Source organism: Filobasidium floriforme, assembly GCF_021052385.1.
Source record: "Filobasidium floriforme strain CBS 6241 chromosome Unknown HD553scaffold_6, whole genome shotgun sequence".
NCBI classification, from domain to species: Eukaryota; Fungi; Basidiomycota; class Tremellomycetes; order Filobasidiales; family Filobasidiaceae; genus Filobasidium; species Filobasidium floriforme.
In genome coordinates, this window is record NW_025763627.1 from 871,611 (window position 1) to 883,772 (window position 12,162).

General features: G+C 54.5%; 4 protein-coding genes across 4 annotated transcripts; 3 read left to right on the forward strand and 1 right to left on the reverse strand.

The window, feature by feature from the left end:
* The first annotated feature begins 44 nt into the window (after nt 1-44).
* On the forward strand, nt 45-1,539 carry HD553DRAFT_308268 (putative dolichyl-diphosphooligosaccharide-protein glycotransferase). Its single transcript, XM_046179519.1, has 6 exons — nt 45-335; nt 409-529; nt 612-715; nt 799-1,136; nt 1,218-1,370; nt 1,453-1,539. Exons 1-6 carry the CDS (start codon nt 97-99, stop codon nt 1,479-1,481), a joined length of 984 nt encoding a protein of 327 aa, XP_046038219.1. The 5' UTR covers nt 45-96; the 3' UTR covers nt 1,482-1,539.
* HD553DRAFT_308270 (uncharacterized protein) lies at nt 1,540-3,034 on the reverse strand. Its single transcript, XM_046179520.1, has 6 exons — nt 2,900-3,034; nt 2,674-2,792; nt 2,319-2,572; nt 2,032-2,170; nt 1,782-1,954; nt 1,540-1,701 (listed from the first exon to the last, which is right to left on the reverse strand). The coding sequence occupies exons 1-6, from the start codon at nt 2,923-2,925 to the stop codon at nt 1,636-1,638; spliced, it is 777 nt and encodes a 258-aa protein (XP_046038220.1). The 5' UTR covers nt 2,926-3,034; the 3' UTR covers nt 1,540-1,635.
* Nucleotides 3,035-3,528: 494 nt separating this feature from the next.
* Nucleotides 3,529-6,189, forward strand: HD553DRAFT_259282 (Glycylpeptide N-tetradecanoyltransferase; the record flags this gene model as incomplete). Its single annotated transcript, XM_046177391.1, has 12 exons — nt 3,529-3,692; nt 3,803-3,906; nt 4,023-4,126; nt 4,210-4,413; nt 4,489-4,580; nt 4,656-4,772; nt 4,843-5,013; nt 5,095-5,422; nt 5,484-5,711; nt 5,777-5,842; nt 5,916-5,943; nt 6,095-6,189. Coding segments are annotated over 12 exons (1,701 nt in total), but the record flags the coding sequence as incomplete, so codon positions are not given.
* A 3,709-nt stretch (nt 6,190-9,898) lies between these two features.
* On the forward strand, nt 9,899-11,975 carry HD553DRAFT_308277 (putative cell wall organization and biogenesis-related protein). The gene is made up of 11 exons (XM_046179521.1): nt 9,899-9,976; nt 10,053-10,087; nt 10,155-10,194; nt 10,265-10,294; nt 10,357-10,481; nt 10,549-10,628; nt 10,704-10,914; nt 10,987-11,128; nt 11,212-11,335; nt 11,401-11,611; nt 11,677-11,975. Exons 1-10 carry the CDS (start codon nt 9,953-9,955, stop codon nt 11,574-11,576), a joined length of 987 nt encoding a protein of 328 aa, XP_046038222.1. The 5' UTR covers nt 9,899-9,952; the 3' UTR covers nt 11,577-11,611; nt 11,677-11,975.
* Nucleotides 11,976-12,162: the final 187 nt, after the last annotated feature.

Genomic DNA, 12,162 nt, shown 5'->3' on the forward strand with positions numbered 1-12,162 from the left:
AGGGACTTGCGTTCAGCTATCAACTATCAGCTTTTAGCTACATCGTATCATCTGGCCCTCTATCATCAGAGCATCTTGAGCCTGCCTACAAGCATCATGAAGTTCTCCTTGTCCTCTCTTGCAGGCCTGGCCTCGCTATTGCTAGCGGCCTCCGCACAAGCGAGCACGCAGGACGACTTTCTCGCCGAAGCCAACGCCGCTCCGAACGGGATCATCAAGCTCGATTCGGCCAGCTATGAACGACTCGTCTCGAGCTCTCCAGGATCGCCGAGAAATTACAGTGTGACCGTCGTCTTGACGGCTTTGCCTGAACAGTTCAAGTGTCAGCCATGCCAGTGCGTTCGAGCCTGACTAAAAACGTAGCGAGCGATATCTGATCGCGCACTTCCCTTTCCCTTTCTTCGATAGCGTATTCGACCCGGTTTACAAGACTGTGGGCAACTCGTGGAAAAAGGCGTCCCGGGAGGAGCGCAAGGATCACTTCTTCGGTCAGCTTGATTTCTCAGATGGCCAAGCCGTCTTCGCCAAGGTAGGCTTGTGAGGTGTTCTGCACGACGCAGAACCATTACCACAAAATCGCTGACACCCTTTCGATATTGTGCGTTCTGCAGCTCGGTTTACAGAGCGCTCCCAACTTGCAGTACTTTGCTCCGAAAGCCGGTCCACGTAAATCAGATAGCAAGCAGGACTTCATCACCTACGACTTTAGCCGCAAGTCAGTGGACCTCAAATTCCCCTCTGAAGCGCCCGTTACAATTACACTCCAAGCTAACCCGGACCTTGATACGTGTTCCGTAGCGGGTTCGGCCTCGAAAAGCTACACAACTGGCAGTCCAACCTGGCTCCTCACCCCTTCCCCATCTTCACCCCCTTCAACCCCATCCCGTACATCGTCATCCCTACGACCATCATCGGCGGGATCATCGGTCTCTACTTCGCTTCGCCCTACATCGTGCCCTTCATCCAGTCCAAGGCCATCTGGCAAGGAGCTTGTCTTGTGGCCATCTTGATCTTTACCAGCGGACACATGTGGAACAGGATCAGGGGGGCGCCGTATCAGAACCGGGACGGGTCGGTCTTTGCACAAGGCTTCAGTCAGCAGAACGTCATCGAGACTCAGGTGGTCGGGGGTATCTGTAAGTAGGCATGTCCTGCGAATCCCATCGATTCGATATAAATGGCTAATCGTTTCCTTCCGGTTCGCCCCGCCCTTCTAGACGGCCTATTGGCGTTCTCGGCCGTAGCGTTGGCCTCGCTCGCACCCAAGATGCTCGGTTCTTACCGACAAAGATTCGCCGTCTACATCTGGATCGGCGTAATGATCTTTGTGTTCAGCTACTTGGTCAAGGTCTTCAAATACAAGAACGGAGGTACGTCGCAATGGCTCGCCGGGGTGTTCCCGTCGGTGTGTAGCGTAGCAGGGCTGATTCAGGGTGTGCTTGGTCTCGACAGGTTACCCATTCCGTCTCTTCCTCGGATAGATGTCTTTGTTATCTACGTGCCGGATCGAAACATAAATGCTCATGCTCATGACTTTGCTCGCCCGTTGCGGCGGCATGCTGAAACTCGGCAATGACAACTTTCCTTTTCGTGCAATGACCGATCCTGGCTATCTACAACGTCATTTCATCTCGCTCAAGCCTTTCGACCGAGCGGCTTTCCCTCTTCACTACTCCAGCTCAACTGATACCCCGCCGAGTCCTATCGGACCGTCACTCGAAACCCGTCAGTCATTGAGCAATCTCGTTTGTAACTCCATCTGTTCTGATCGTGCGACTCACATCGACTGACCACCTCTCGACAGCCTCCATCCCCCTCTTACCCCAATCGAGCATGGGATCGTCTCTGGCTTCCAAGTCTACAAACTCGATCAGCGACATGTTGGCGGGTGCGATGAACCCTTCTTGCACGGCGAGTTCGATCTGTTGTTTCAGCGGGGTGTAGAAGCCGTTGACTGTGGTGCAGCGAGACGAGAGGTAAACGATCGCCCAGACGATTGACACGGTCAAAGACGGCAGATAGGAGGCTCACCGTTGAGGACCACGACGGGTAACCGGTGGATCCGGAGTTGAGACCAGGTCGTCATCTCCATAACCTCCTCGAACGTCCCGAACCCGCCTGGAAGCACGATGAAGCCACCTTGACTCAAGTCGGCCATCCGTTGTTTACGCTATTTGAGACCCAATCAAGCAGATGATAGAATAGAGGAGGAGGAGAAGGGCAGGGTAAAGGTAGAGAAGGTGAAGGCGAAGATATTCAGGACGACTATAAGGATCAGCTTCATGGCGACCGGAATGGAGAATGTAAGGGAGACTCGCCTCGTGCATGGTATTCACGACTTCGCTCGTAAACCTGTCTGACACCCTCGCATCCGTCCCAACCTCTTCACCTGTACCCTCCTTGCTACCCTCTACCTCTGCTTCCTTTCCGCCGCCTGACTCGGGAGTGGCTTCTGCTTCGGTTGGAGAACGTAACTTTCTGACGGCTCGTTCGGCCGCTCGACCGGTCAGGGCTTGAGGGATGATGCCGTGGACGAGACCGCCGGCTTGAAGAGCGGCGTCCGAGACGAAGCCTGAGACACAAGCGAAGGCGAGGATGTCAGCGATTGATATTCGGATGATACTGACTGGCTTGAAATTGGATTCGAAGCAAGAGAGGTCCGAGCGGACTTACCCATCATCCCCCTAACACCACCGCCGTAGACGAGCTTTCTTCCCGATTTGGCGATGGCCTCTCCTACGCTCCTCGCGGCTGCTTCGTAAACAGGGCTAGTTCCTGGCGATGAAGCACAGCTATGATTGTTGATTACGGATCAGAAACGGGAGATATGGCAAGAGGAAAAGTAATATCAGTAAAGTGTATGGTGCAAAAGCTCAGAGCAATGGAAACGGAGACTTGCAATACGCAGATGGGTTCGGGAGACATGATTCGAGGGGATTTGGTAGAAGTTTCCCGGAACAGACAACAAGGTATATCGATAAATCTAGTAGCAAGTAGCTGGGTATTCCAACAATATAAGTACAGAATAGAGGTTCAGTATACCTCGACATGCCTACTCTAGCTACTTCCTTTGTATTCGGCGATCGGAGGTTGACTCGGTCATCGCTGCTTCTCGATCCCAACTCCAGGACAGATACATGTCAGGCTGATAGATATTACGTAAGCGAGCAACCCGTCCTGCCATTAACGACCAAGCACTCTCTTGTTCATCGTATGGTGTCATTTCCTCTTGTTTCGTAGACAGGCAAGACGCAAGACACCAGTATCCAGTACCATCGCTGTTGCATACCTGCCATAGATCGAACGAACGACAATATGCCTCTCCCCGTCGAGGACCAATTCCCAGAGTCCGAAGCTTCGGCTTCGGCTCAAGCTTCCGGCTCTTCCTCCTCGGCACCTCGTCCACCTCGCGAACAACCCAAGATCAGCAATCCTCAACATCTCAACTCGTTGCTCGACATGATCGCCGATGGAGATGGCGAGGAACCTCCTGAAGACGCTGCCGGTGGCGCAGGTGGAATACAGATCGAGGATATCAGGTCGGACGAAGAGGACGTTGATGAGGAGGACGATGATGACGAGGAAGAGGGAAAGGTAGCTGCGGCTGATGCACCAGCAGCCGGGTCCAGCAAGAGCAAAAAGAAGAAGAAGAACAAGAAGAAGAGCAAGTCAAAGGCTGTCGACAAGCTCAAGTAGGTTCACCTCCTCCTTTTCGCTGTCTGTTCTAGCCTATCGATGAGTTACCTGTCGAACTTTGACATGACGCAGTCACGCTGATTGACTTGTCCCGTTCTTCTCATAGAGGCATGATCAACCCGGGAGGAAATGTCCCCGACGAGCTAGTTGACGCCGTAAAGAGGGAGATGCAACAGAACCCTGCGACTCAGTCGGCGCAGGTGGACGATGGTAAGCGTTTCTTCCGCCTTTGTCCTCTGCTCTTGCTACGGCATACCATATCCTTTCAATGTGACTCAAAGGGTAGGTCTCATATCTGATGTCGACTTGATTTCCGCTATCAACAGAGGAGATCAGAAGGGCTTTGAAAGCGATGGATCTGCTCAAGGTGTTGGAGGGAAAGGAGGCTCTTGGCAACAAGTCGAACACGAAAGACATCGGGGAGCACAAGGTCTGTACCACACCGCCTTAGCTGAACGGACACGAGTCACCTATTGAGACCTGATTCCGTTCCGGACAATTTGATCGCCACAGTTCTGGAAGACCCAACCCGTACCTCAGACGCTGTCCGAGAACCTGCACCGAGCGTCCCGGGGTACCGTACCCCCCGCATCGGCCAACCAAGAACCGGATGGCCCTATCGATAGCGTCAAGGACGTTGCGGATGTCAGGAAAGAGCCTTTGCCCCTGCCTAAAGGGTACGAGTGGTGTACCCCGGACATCACCATCGACGAGGAGGTAAGCCGACTTCTCCAGGAAGGAAGCAAGAGGGCGCAAATAGCTGAGGCGATTCTCTGCGTTACGGTATCTTAGTGTAAAGAAGTCCAGACGTTGTTGTCGGAAAACTATGTCGAGGACGATGACGCTTCGTTCAGGTTGCACTATTCGAAAGAGTTCCTTCATTGGTCAGTTCTTGGGCGTGCTACCCTAGGTCTGCCAAGCGACGTGACCGTGCTGACGATTGAAATCTCGAATTGCAGGGCATTGGCGCCGCCCGAATATGTCGCAGATTGGCATCTAGGAGTGAGACAGACGAGCAACAAGAAGCTGGTTGCTTTCATTTCGGGTATCCCCCTGAGCACGAGGGTGCGAGACCAGTGAGTTTTCTGATCACCTGTATCTGTACAGGTATTCTTATTCGTGCTTACACTTGTTGCTCTTCAATAGCACGATCAAAACGGCCGAGATCAACTTCCTCGTCACCCACAAGAAGCTACGGTCGAAACGTCTCGCACCGGTGCTCATCAAAGAAGTCACCAGGCGGGTCAACTTGAAAGGTGTCTGGCAAGCTGTGTACACGGCTGGTGTGGTCTTGCCTACACCGATCGGGGTGTGCAGGTGAGTGGCGACCGCCAGAGATGGCAGGATGCAACAGTCATAGCAGATGATCTAATTGACACATATCGATCGTCCTTGCAGATACTATCATCGGACGCTCAACCCTGTCAAACTGGTGGATATCGGTTTCACTCCCGTTCGACGAGGAGACACGGTCTCACGCATGGTCAGGCGGTTCGGGCTCCCGGCGTCTACATCCACGCCGAACTTTAGGGAAATGTGCAAGGAGGACATTCCTCAGGTCTTGGACCTCATGAAGAGATACATGGCCAGGTTCGAGCTGGAGCAAAAGTTTGATACCGAGGAAGAGATCGAGCATTGGTTCATCAGCGGACGGGGTACCGGAGAGTACGTGAAGGGGCAGGGTAGGAAGGGTCAGGTCGCTTGGGCGTATGTGGTCGAGGCGAGTGTCAAGAGCCCACACGAATATCGCTGCCAGACCCAAACTGATCGTTCGGTCGACAATGCAGGACCCCGAGACACATCGAATCACCGACTTCATGTCGTTTTACTCGCTCCCCTCGCTCATCATGAAGCATGCCAAGCACAAGGATCTCGGGACGGCTTACCTGTTCTATTACGCCACCGACGCCGCACTGTCATCATCGAGCAGTCAGGGCGGAGAGGAAAAGGCGAAGGAGCGCTTGAGCAAGAGGTTGAACTCGCTGGTCAACGATTGTTTGATTGTCGCCAAGGATGTGAGTCTGCGTGAGATGCGGTGCCGACGGCGTCACAATACCGTAACTGACGGGACCTTCACCAGGCCGGCTTCGACGTCTTCAACGCCTTGACCATGATGGACAACAACCTGTTCTTGAACGAGCAATTGGTCAGTCCAGCTTGTTTAGATAGTCCGCTTGATTCGATGCTGATACTTGACCGGTCTTGTTCCCGCTATGCAGTTCGGTCCCGGAGACGGATACCTTGTGAGTCCCGCATCGTCGACGACCGGCTGCTACATACTGTTTACTGACTGTTCCTGTCGCGATGTCCCTCTCTGGCACTTCAGAACTGTAAGTCTTGTCTTGACATCCCGTATACAAACACCCCTGATGCCGGTCTGACCGTCTACATCTCGCAGATTACCTTTACAACTGGCGATCCGCACCCATAGACGGGGCCGCAGACGGTGTAGATGTTCTGCGAACATCCAATATCGGCGTGGTCATGCTCTAGACGCGATCGTCCCAATTTTTTAGCCACTCAGTCTCCGACAAGGGTTCGACGATCAGCTTCGAGGCCCCCTACATAGACGGAATACGCGTATGGGTGCATCAGATCTTGTGCAGGTGTCCGATAAAGGGGTTTTAATATTTTATATCCACATCATGAATGCCGAGAATTATAAACGATCCGAGCTACAGAGTAGCGATTATAGACAAGATGTTGATACAAGGGCAAAAGCCCAACCACGACGTGACTTCCCTCGCTTTCATCCCTCGAGCGAGATCTTCTAGACGATTGCGGCCGAATGATCGAGACATGGCTCTTATCGATTCGGTCGCTCCGCTTCCACGCATCCCCGTGAGATGATAGGGATACGTTGTCTAGCTTGACTTGACGAAAGCCGGTAGATTCGAGAGTGATTGGATCCAGAGCCGTCGGACAGGTCGTACGTCACCACGAAAGCTATTTCAGATAGGCAAGGCCTGCTTCAGAGCTCGCGATCATGATGACTCCGAGGAAGGAGCATGGCTCACGACACTTGGAAGACCTGTCCTCGGTTATTTGCTTCATCTCTGATCCCAACCCGGAGGCCCTAGTCCTACCACTTGACTCCTTTCGTCTAGTCGTCGTCCTAGAAGAAACTGTCGTCGTCGTCGTTCTCGTCCCCGTCATCGTTGGGGGCTTCCCCGTCAGACACGGGAATCGGACCCCAAGAGACTCTCCTCTCCCGATCGTTCTCGTCATTCGAAGCTCCGTCTCCTTGGCCTGAGCCTGTACAGAGGTAGACGAAATGCTTTGTTAGTCATTTCGCTGAGCTTGCTTTCTTCCGTCTGAGCGTGGGCCTACCTGTAGACGGGCCGCGTCCCTCTCTTCCTGCAGCGTCGCAGCGATCTCGATCAGGTCCTCGAGCTCCGCTGATCGGGATGCCTCCCTCTCCAGGAGCTGTACATTGGCCTGGTACTGCTCCTGCACGCTAAAGGATGGCGTAACAAGATGTCGAATTTCAGATGCGAGCGCGCAGCAACCGTGACGGAGACAACGAGTACTCACCTCGTCTCCAATGCCTTCAGAGCCGCCTGCTGGGCCTTTACCTGCTCCTGCTGGGCCTTTACCTGCTCTCTCAAGCCCTTGATGACCCTCCCCAGCTCCTGGATCACCGTGGTGGACGACGAGGCCGGGCGAGATCGACGGACAGAGGGGGCAGGGGCGCGGGGGCTGGGTCGAGCGCGGGGACTAGGCCGGGCGAGCGAGGGCGAGAGGAGGCCCTCCAGCGAGATCGAGGAGACCTGAGCTGGGAGAGGCAACTGGAAATGAGGCAGAGCAGGGACTGTGAAGAGAGAGATGGACAGGGACATCAACGACGAAACGATCAAGGATGTCGAGGTGGCGAAACACGAAACGACTCACCCCCGATCCTGCTCGCCTCTCGCGTTTGACTGACGGCGGCGCGCGCTTCCCTTCGCACCGAACCTGCCGCCACGGCGAACTTGCTCGCCCCGGGTACGCCGAGCCTCGACCTGGGCACAACCTCTGCCTCAGGCGTCGAAGCGAGCACCTCTTCCTTCTCGTCCTCGTCCTCGTCCTCCTCTGGACGTGGAAAGGCCCAATACGATCGGCCTGGTAAAGATCGATTGATAACAAGATCAGTCTTCAAGCACGTCTTCGGGGCCGAAGGCCTTGCGCGTGACTCACCTTGACCCGCCTTCGCCATCTCCGTCCCCGACCCTCCTACCCTCCGCCTCTCTCGCCACTCTGCCTCGAACTTACGGAGCGTCGCAGGCGTCTCGGCGATCGCGATGGGGCTTGTCTCGGTCCTCGTCGATACGTGGGGAAAGGGGTTGGCCCGCACGAATTTGCTGTCGAACAACGAGGGCCTGGGAACGGGCGCCTTGTCGAACGGCCGAGGGGTAGCCACCGGTCGAGGGGAAGAGATCGGCCGCGGGATCGCCGTTGATGAAGAAGCCTCGAACCGGACAGACTTCCGGAGGACGGTCGAGGTGGCAGGTCCCGAGGTCGCTTTGGTGACCGGATTGGGGATCGAAGTCGGTCGACGGATCGAGGTCGACAGGACCGGCAACTTCGTTCCTGCGGGGACCACCATAGCCCAAGGAGACGACGTGGGGGTAGTCGAGACCCGAGCGGGAGGAGTGGCCACGGGTTTAGTAGCGACAGGGACCGCGACTCGAACGGTGGCCTTGCCCTTGCTCGTCTCCTTCGCCACGTTTGCTTTGCTTGAAGGGGCGACCATAGCCCAAGGAGACGACTTGGGGGTAGTCGAGACCCGGGCGGGAGGAGTGGCCACGGGTTTGGCTGCGACGGGGACAGCGACTCGAACGGTGGTCTTCCCCTTGCTCGTCTCCCTCGTGGGCTTCTTGGTGGTCTCCTTGATTGTCGATCGGGGGGTAGTAGAGAGTCGGGCGACAGGCTTGTTCTCAAGACCGCCGCCCTGTTTTCGAACCGGACCAGCGCTCGTGTTCGTGTCTTTGGCCGCGAGAGGCACCCGGGTCTTGGTCGTGGAAGTCCTCGGCTGACGAGGGGCGCTCAAGCGCTCGAAAACCGAGGGTTCTTTGACTTTGACCGAAGCCTTGAGATGAGCAGAGAAGGGCACAGGAGGAACGTTGTCCTTGGCCGGCCAGACGATAGGCGGGAACATGAGCGATCGAGGGGAGATGGGAGGTGATTCGACGGCCGGGGTAGGTCGGAAGGGAGGGATCTGGGCCACTTTGTACGAGCTCATGTTGGCTGCATCGACGGCAACAGTCAGCCCTCTTCGCTCGTTTCGTAAGAACTAGGTTGACGAACTCACAGATTAGAGGGCTAGAATATGTTGTAGAGTGGAAAAGACCGGATGGAAAAGACAGGCAAAGCTCTGCGACAAAGATCGAGAAGGAAAGTAAAAGTGAGCCGAAGATTCGGTCGAGATCGTGGCATATCGGCCGGAAAGATGGACTTACCTTTCCTGAGCTTATGAGATGAACAGTAAAGTACGAGAATGTGATTACTTGTACGTGGCAAGAAGTAGTGAGATGCTAAGAGATGACATCGGGAAGAATCCGTAGACGGAAAAGTCAGTCGAGATCGCGACGATGTCGCGGCGAGCCGGAAAAACTCACCTTGTTCGAGATATCGGCAGGGTTGTTGTGTAGCGTGCGGGGTAACGAGTGTTGGTGTGCGGGTGTGGTGTTTCAGGTGTTGTGTAACGAGTGGATTGGTGTGAGGAATGGTATGATGATAGGAGTTCAGGTCGATATGATAGTTGGCAAGGTAGTCTGTCGAGTTCGACTCGCTATGTCGCTCGAGCGATGCGACGACGATCCAGACCCACTCACCGGTCGAGGCGACGTTTGGGCGAGCGAAGGCAACAAGAGCAGCGACCCCGCAATCTTCATTCGATGATTCTGCGCCACCAAAACGTCATCGTGGTAGGGGATCATCAGGATCATCAGCTGATGATCCACCCAGTGATGGGGGAAGGCCAAAGGAAGGCGACAGCGGGAATGAGTAGAACTTGCCTGAACACCCTCGTGGCCGATGCGTGATTGCGGGGTAATGACAGACGCCACCCGAAAAAGCATCCGGTATCGTGATCGCGGATCCGAGAGACGAAGAAGTTGTCCGCATGATTATGTAAGCAAGATTCGACTCCTTGATCGTCCTCGTCGAATCTCGGTCTCGTCAAGGTCACTTCGAGTGATCAAGGGTCGACTGATTGCAGATTGTCACATCCGTCGACAGCAATAGCCTCGTCAATAGTCACACAAACTCATCTACGATGCCTCCCAAACGCGATCTCAACGTAGGTTCTTTTGGCAAGTCACGTTGCCGCCGTGGATCCTCCTAGCTGACCCTCGCCGCTGCACGTCCCTTTACAGAAAGTCGGGACGGAACAGTCCGACTTTCCCATCTTGTAAGCTGCCGTGACAACACATGGCCGCTATCCGATGCTAACGGTAGGGCTTATCTATATCGTATAGGTGCGAGACGTGTCTCGGAGAGAATCCTTATGTTCGGATGGTAAGCCTGACCGGACCGACGGCAACATCGTTTGTCAGCTCATCACCCCGTCATCTTTTCTCTTACACAGAGCAAGCAGGAGTACGGAAAGGAATGCAAGGTGCGCAGAGGACAAGGAAGGCTGGTTAGTCGGATTGCAAGCTGACGACGGCCTACCTTCAGATCTGTGTACGACCCTTCACCGTCTTTCGTTGGAACCCCGGTAGTGGAGCCAGGTTCAAGAAGACCGAGATCTGTACCACCTGTGCCAAGATCAAGAACGTCTGTCAGACGTGCTTGCTTGATTTGTGAGTGTGGTATGGTCTTGGAAAGCTGTTTCCCGAAAGAGGACTGACCAGTACCGCCGCTTCACAGGGAATACGGTCTGCCGACTCAGGTCAGGGATGCCGCTCTGGGGCGAATCAACACGGCTCCTACGTCGGACATCAACAAGCGTGAGCCTCGATTTTCGTTGCTACATGCAACCGCATCAAGCTGATCGCATCATGGTTGCTGCGACCGATACGCAGAGTTCTATACCCAGGTCATGGAACAACAGATGGCCAACACGTCGTCTGGCATGATGGCCGATACCCACGATGCGCAGCTCGCTTCTTCTGCGGCCAAGGAGATGTTGAAGGAGATGGCGAGGAAAGATCCTCATTACAAGAGGAACCGACCCCATATCTGCAGCTTCTTCTTGAAGGGGGACTGTAAACGAGGCAACGAGTGTCCTTTCCGGTAAGCCCGCTTACCAGTACACGCCTTTGTTCTCACTCCAGCTGACGAGGAGGAGCTTGGTCGACCCGATAGACATGAGATCCCGGCAGAGAACGGTCTGGAAAAGCAAAACCTGCAAGATAGATATTACGGACGGAACGATCCCGTGGCCAAGAAGATCCTGCGTGATAATGCCGAGAGCAAGGGTCTCACACCGCCAGAGGATAAGAGCGTCGTAAGTCTGCCTTTTTATAGAACGCGTTGAAACCCTGACAGATAGCCTGACGGGACGGGCTTTTCTTGCACGCCTCTTGTCAGACTACCCTCATCTTCTTGACGTTACCGGTCTGCGGGGAGCCCGACGTACGGTCATCCCTGATGAGCGCCTGCCCATTCATCCAGGCCAAACAGATCAAGACAATCACAACCGTTGCTGCCAGTCGTGAGTCAGAAGGTCCACTCTGGCCTGAATCTTGTGCAACGACTGACGACGTCACCTTTATACAGACTGCGCCTTCGTAATCTTCCAGGATCGAGCGACTGCGGAGCGAGTAGCAGACTCATTAACCGCCCAGGGTGGTATCGAGGTGCTGGGCAAACGTGGCAAGGTCGTCTGGGGTCGACCAAGACCAGCTAAAAAGGCCATCACGGCATCGGCCACCGCTACCGCTGTCAGCGCGTAAGCAAAGGGTTCGATCTACCTATAAATCTATAGATTGTGGGAAATCAGTTGTATTACCAGGACGCGCAGATGATTGAGATCAACCACATGATTACTCGCAGGCTTGTGACTAGTAATCACGATCGTCACAGGTTTCAAAACGCCGAGAGATACGTCAGCCGTTCCCAGCCCACCAGAATTCGCCATAGGGCATGAGTGCCGTCACGCAAAAATTGTCCCTGGAGTCGCTATCTTGGAGTTAACGGCGAAAATCGCTAAGCGATGCTGGTAGCTTCAACAGTTGACAGTAGACTCGATTATCATCCATTTGATGGCATTGTCGTCGTCGCCGCTAAGGTGGCATCTCTAGTCTAAAAGTACCAACTTGCATCAAAACCCTCAATGACACCGACGCCAACAACATGATCCCCCTGCCGTTAATTGCGGTCCTCTCTTATATCTCGCCTTTCCTCTGCTTCTTCTATTCCTCACCGTTATTCTCTTTTCCTTCTATCACTTTTCACATTCATGGACCCATCGGATATTCGTTGTATCCGTCTCAGCCCTCCGGACCCTCATACTTGTCGTCCCTCACTCTTGCCACTGCT

What these genes read in the sequence shown, in the direction of transcription:
- HD553DRAFT_308268 (XM_046179519.1), top strand. Translation starts at nt 97, where the DNA reads ATGAAGTTCTCCTTGTCCTCTCTTGCAGGCCTGGCCTCGCTATTGCTA. An exon ending in TCAGGTGGTCGGGGGTATCT is followed by an intron (nt 1,137 to 1,217) that starts GTAAGTAGGCAT and finishes CCGCCCTTCTAG; the next exon opens with ACGGCCTATTGGCGTTCTCG. An exon ending in CTTCAAATACAAGAACGGAG is followed by an intron (nt 1,371 to 1,452) that starts GTACGTCGCAAT and finishes TGGTCTCGACAG; the next exon opens with GTTACCCATTCCGTCTCTTC.
- HD553DRAFT_308277 (XM_046179521.1), top strand. Translation starts at nt 9,953, where the DNA reads ATGCCTCCCAAACGCGATCTCAAC. An exon ending in CAGACGTGCTTGCTTGATTT is followed by an intron (nt 10,482 to 10,548) that starts GTGAGTGTGGTA and finishes GCCGCTTCACAG; the next exon opens with GGAATACGGTCTGCCGACTC. An exon ending in GGCAACGAGTGTCCTTTCCG is followed by an intron (nt 10,915 to 10,986) that starts GTAAGCCCGCTT and finishes TCGACCCGATAG; the next exon opens with ACATGAGATCCCGGCAGAGA.
- HD553DRAFT_308270 (XM_046179520.1), bottom strand. Translation starts at nt 2,925, where the DNA reads ATGTCTCCCGAACCCATCTGCGTATT. An exon ending in TGGTGTTAGGGGGATGATGG is followed by an intron (nt 2,573 to 2,673) that starts GTAAGTCCGCTC and finishes CTTGTGTCTCAG; the next exon opens with GCTTCGTCTCGGACGCCGCT. An exon ending in TCGTGAATACCATGCACGAG is followed by an intron (nt 2,171 to 2,318) that starts GCGAGTCTCCCT and finishes GGTCTCAAATAG; the next exon opens with CGTAAACAACGGATGGCCGA.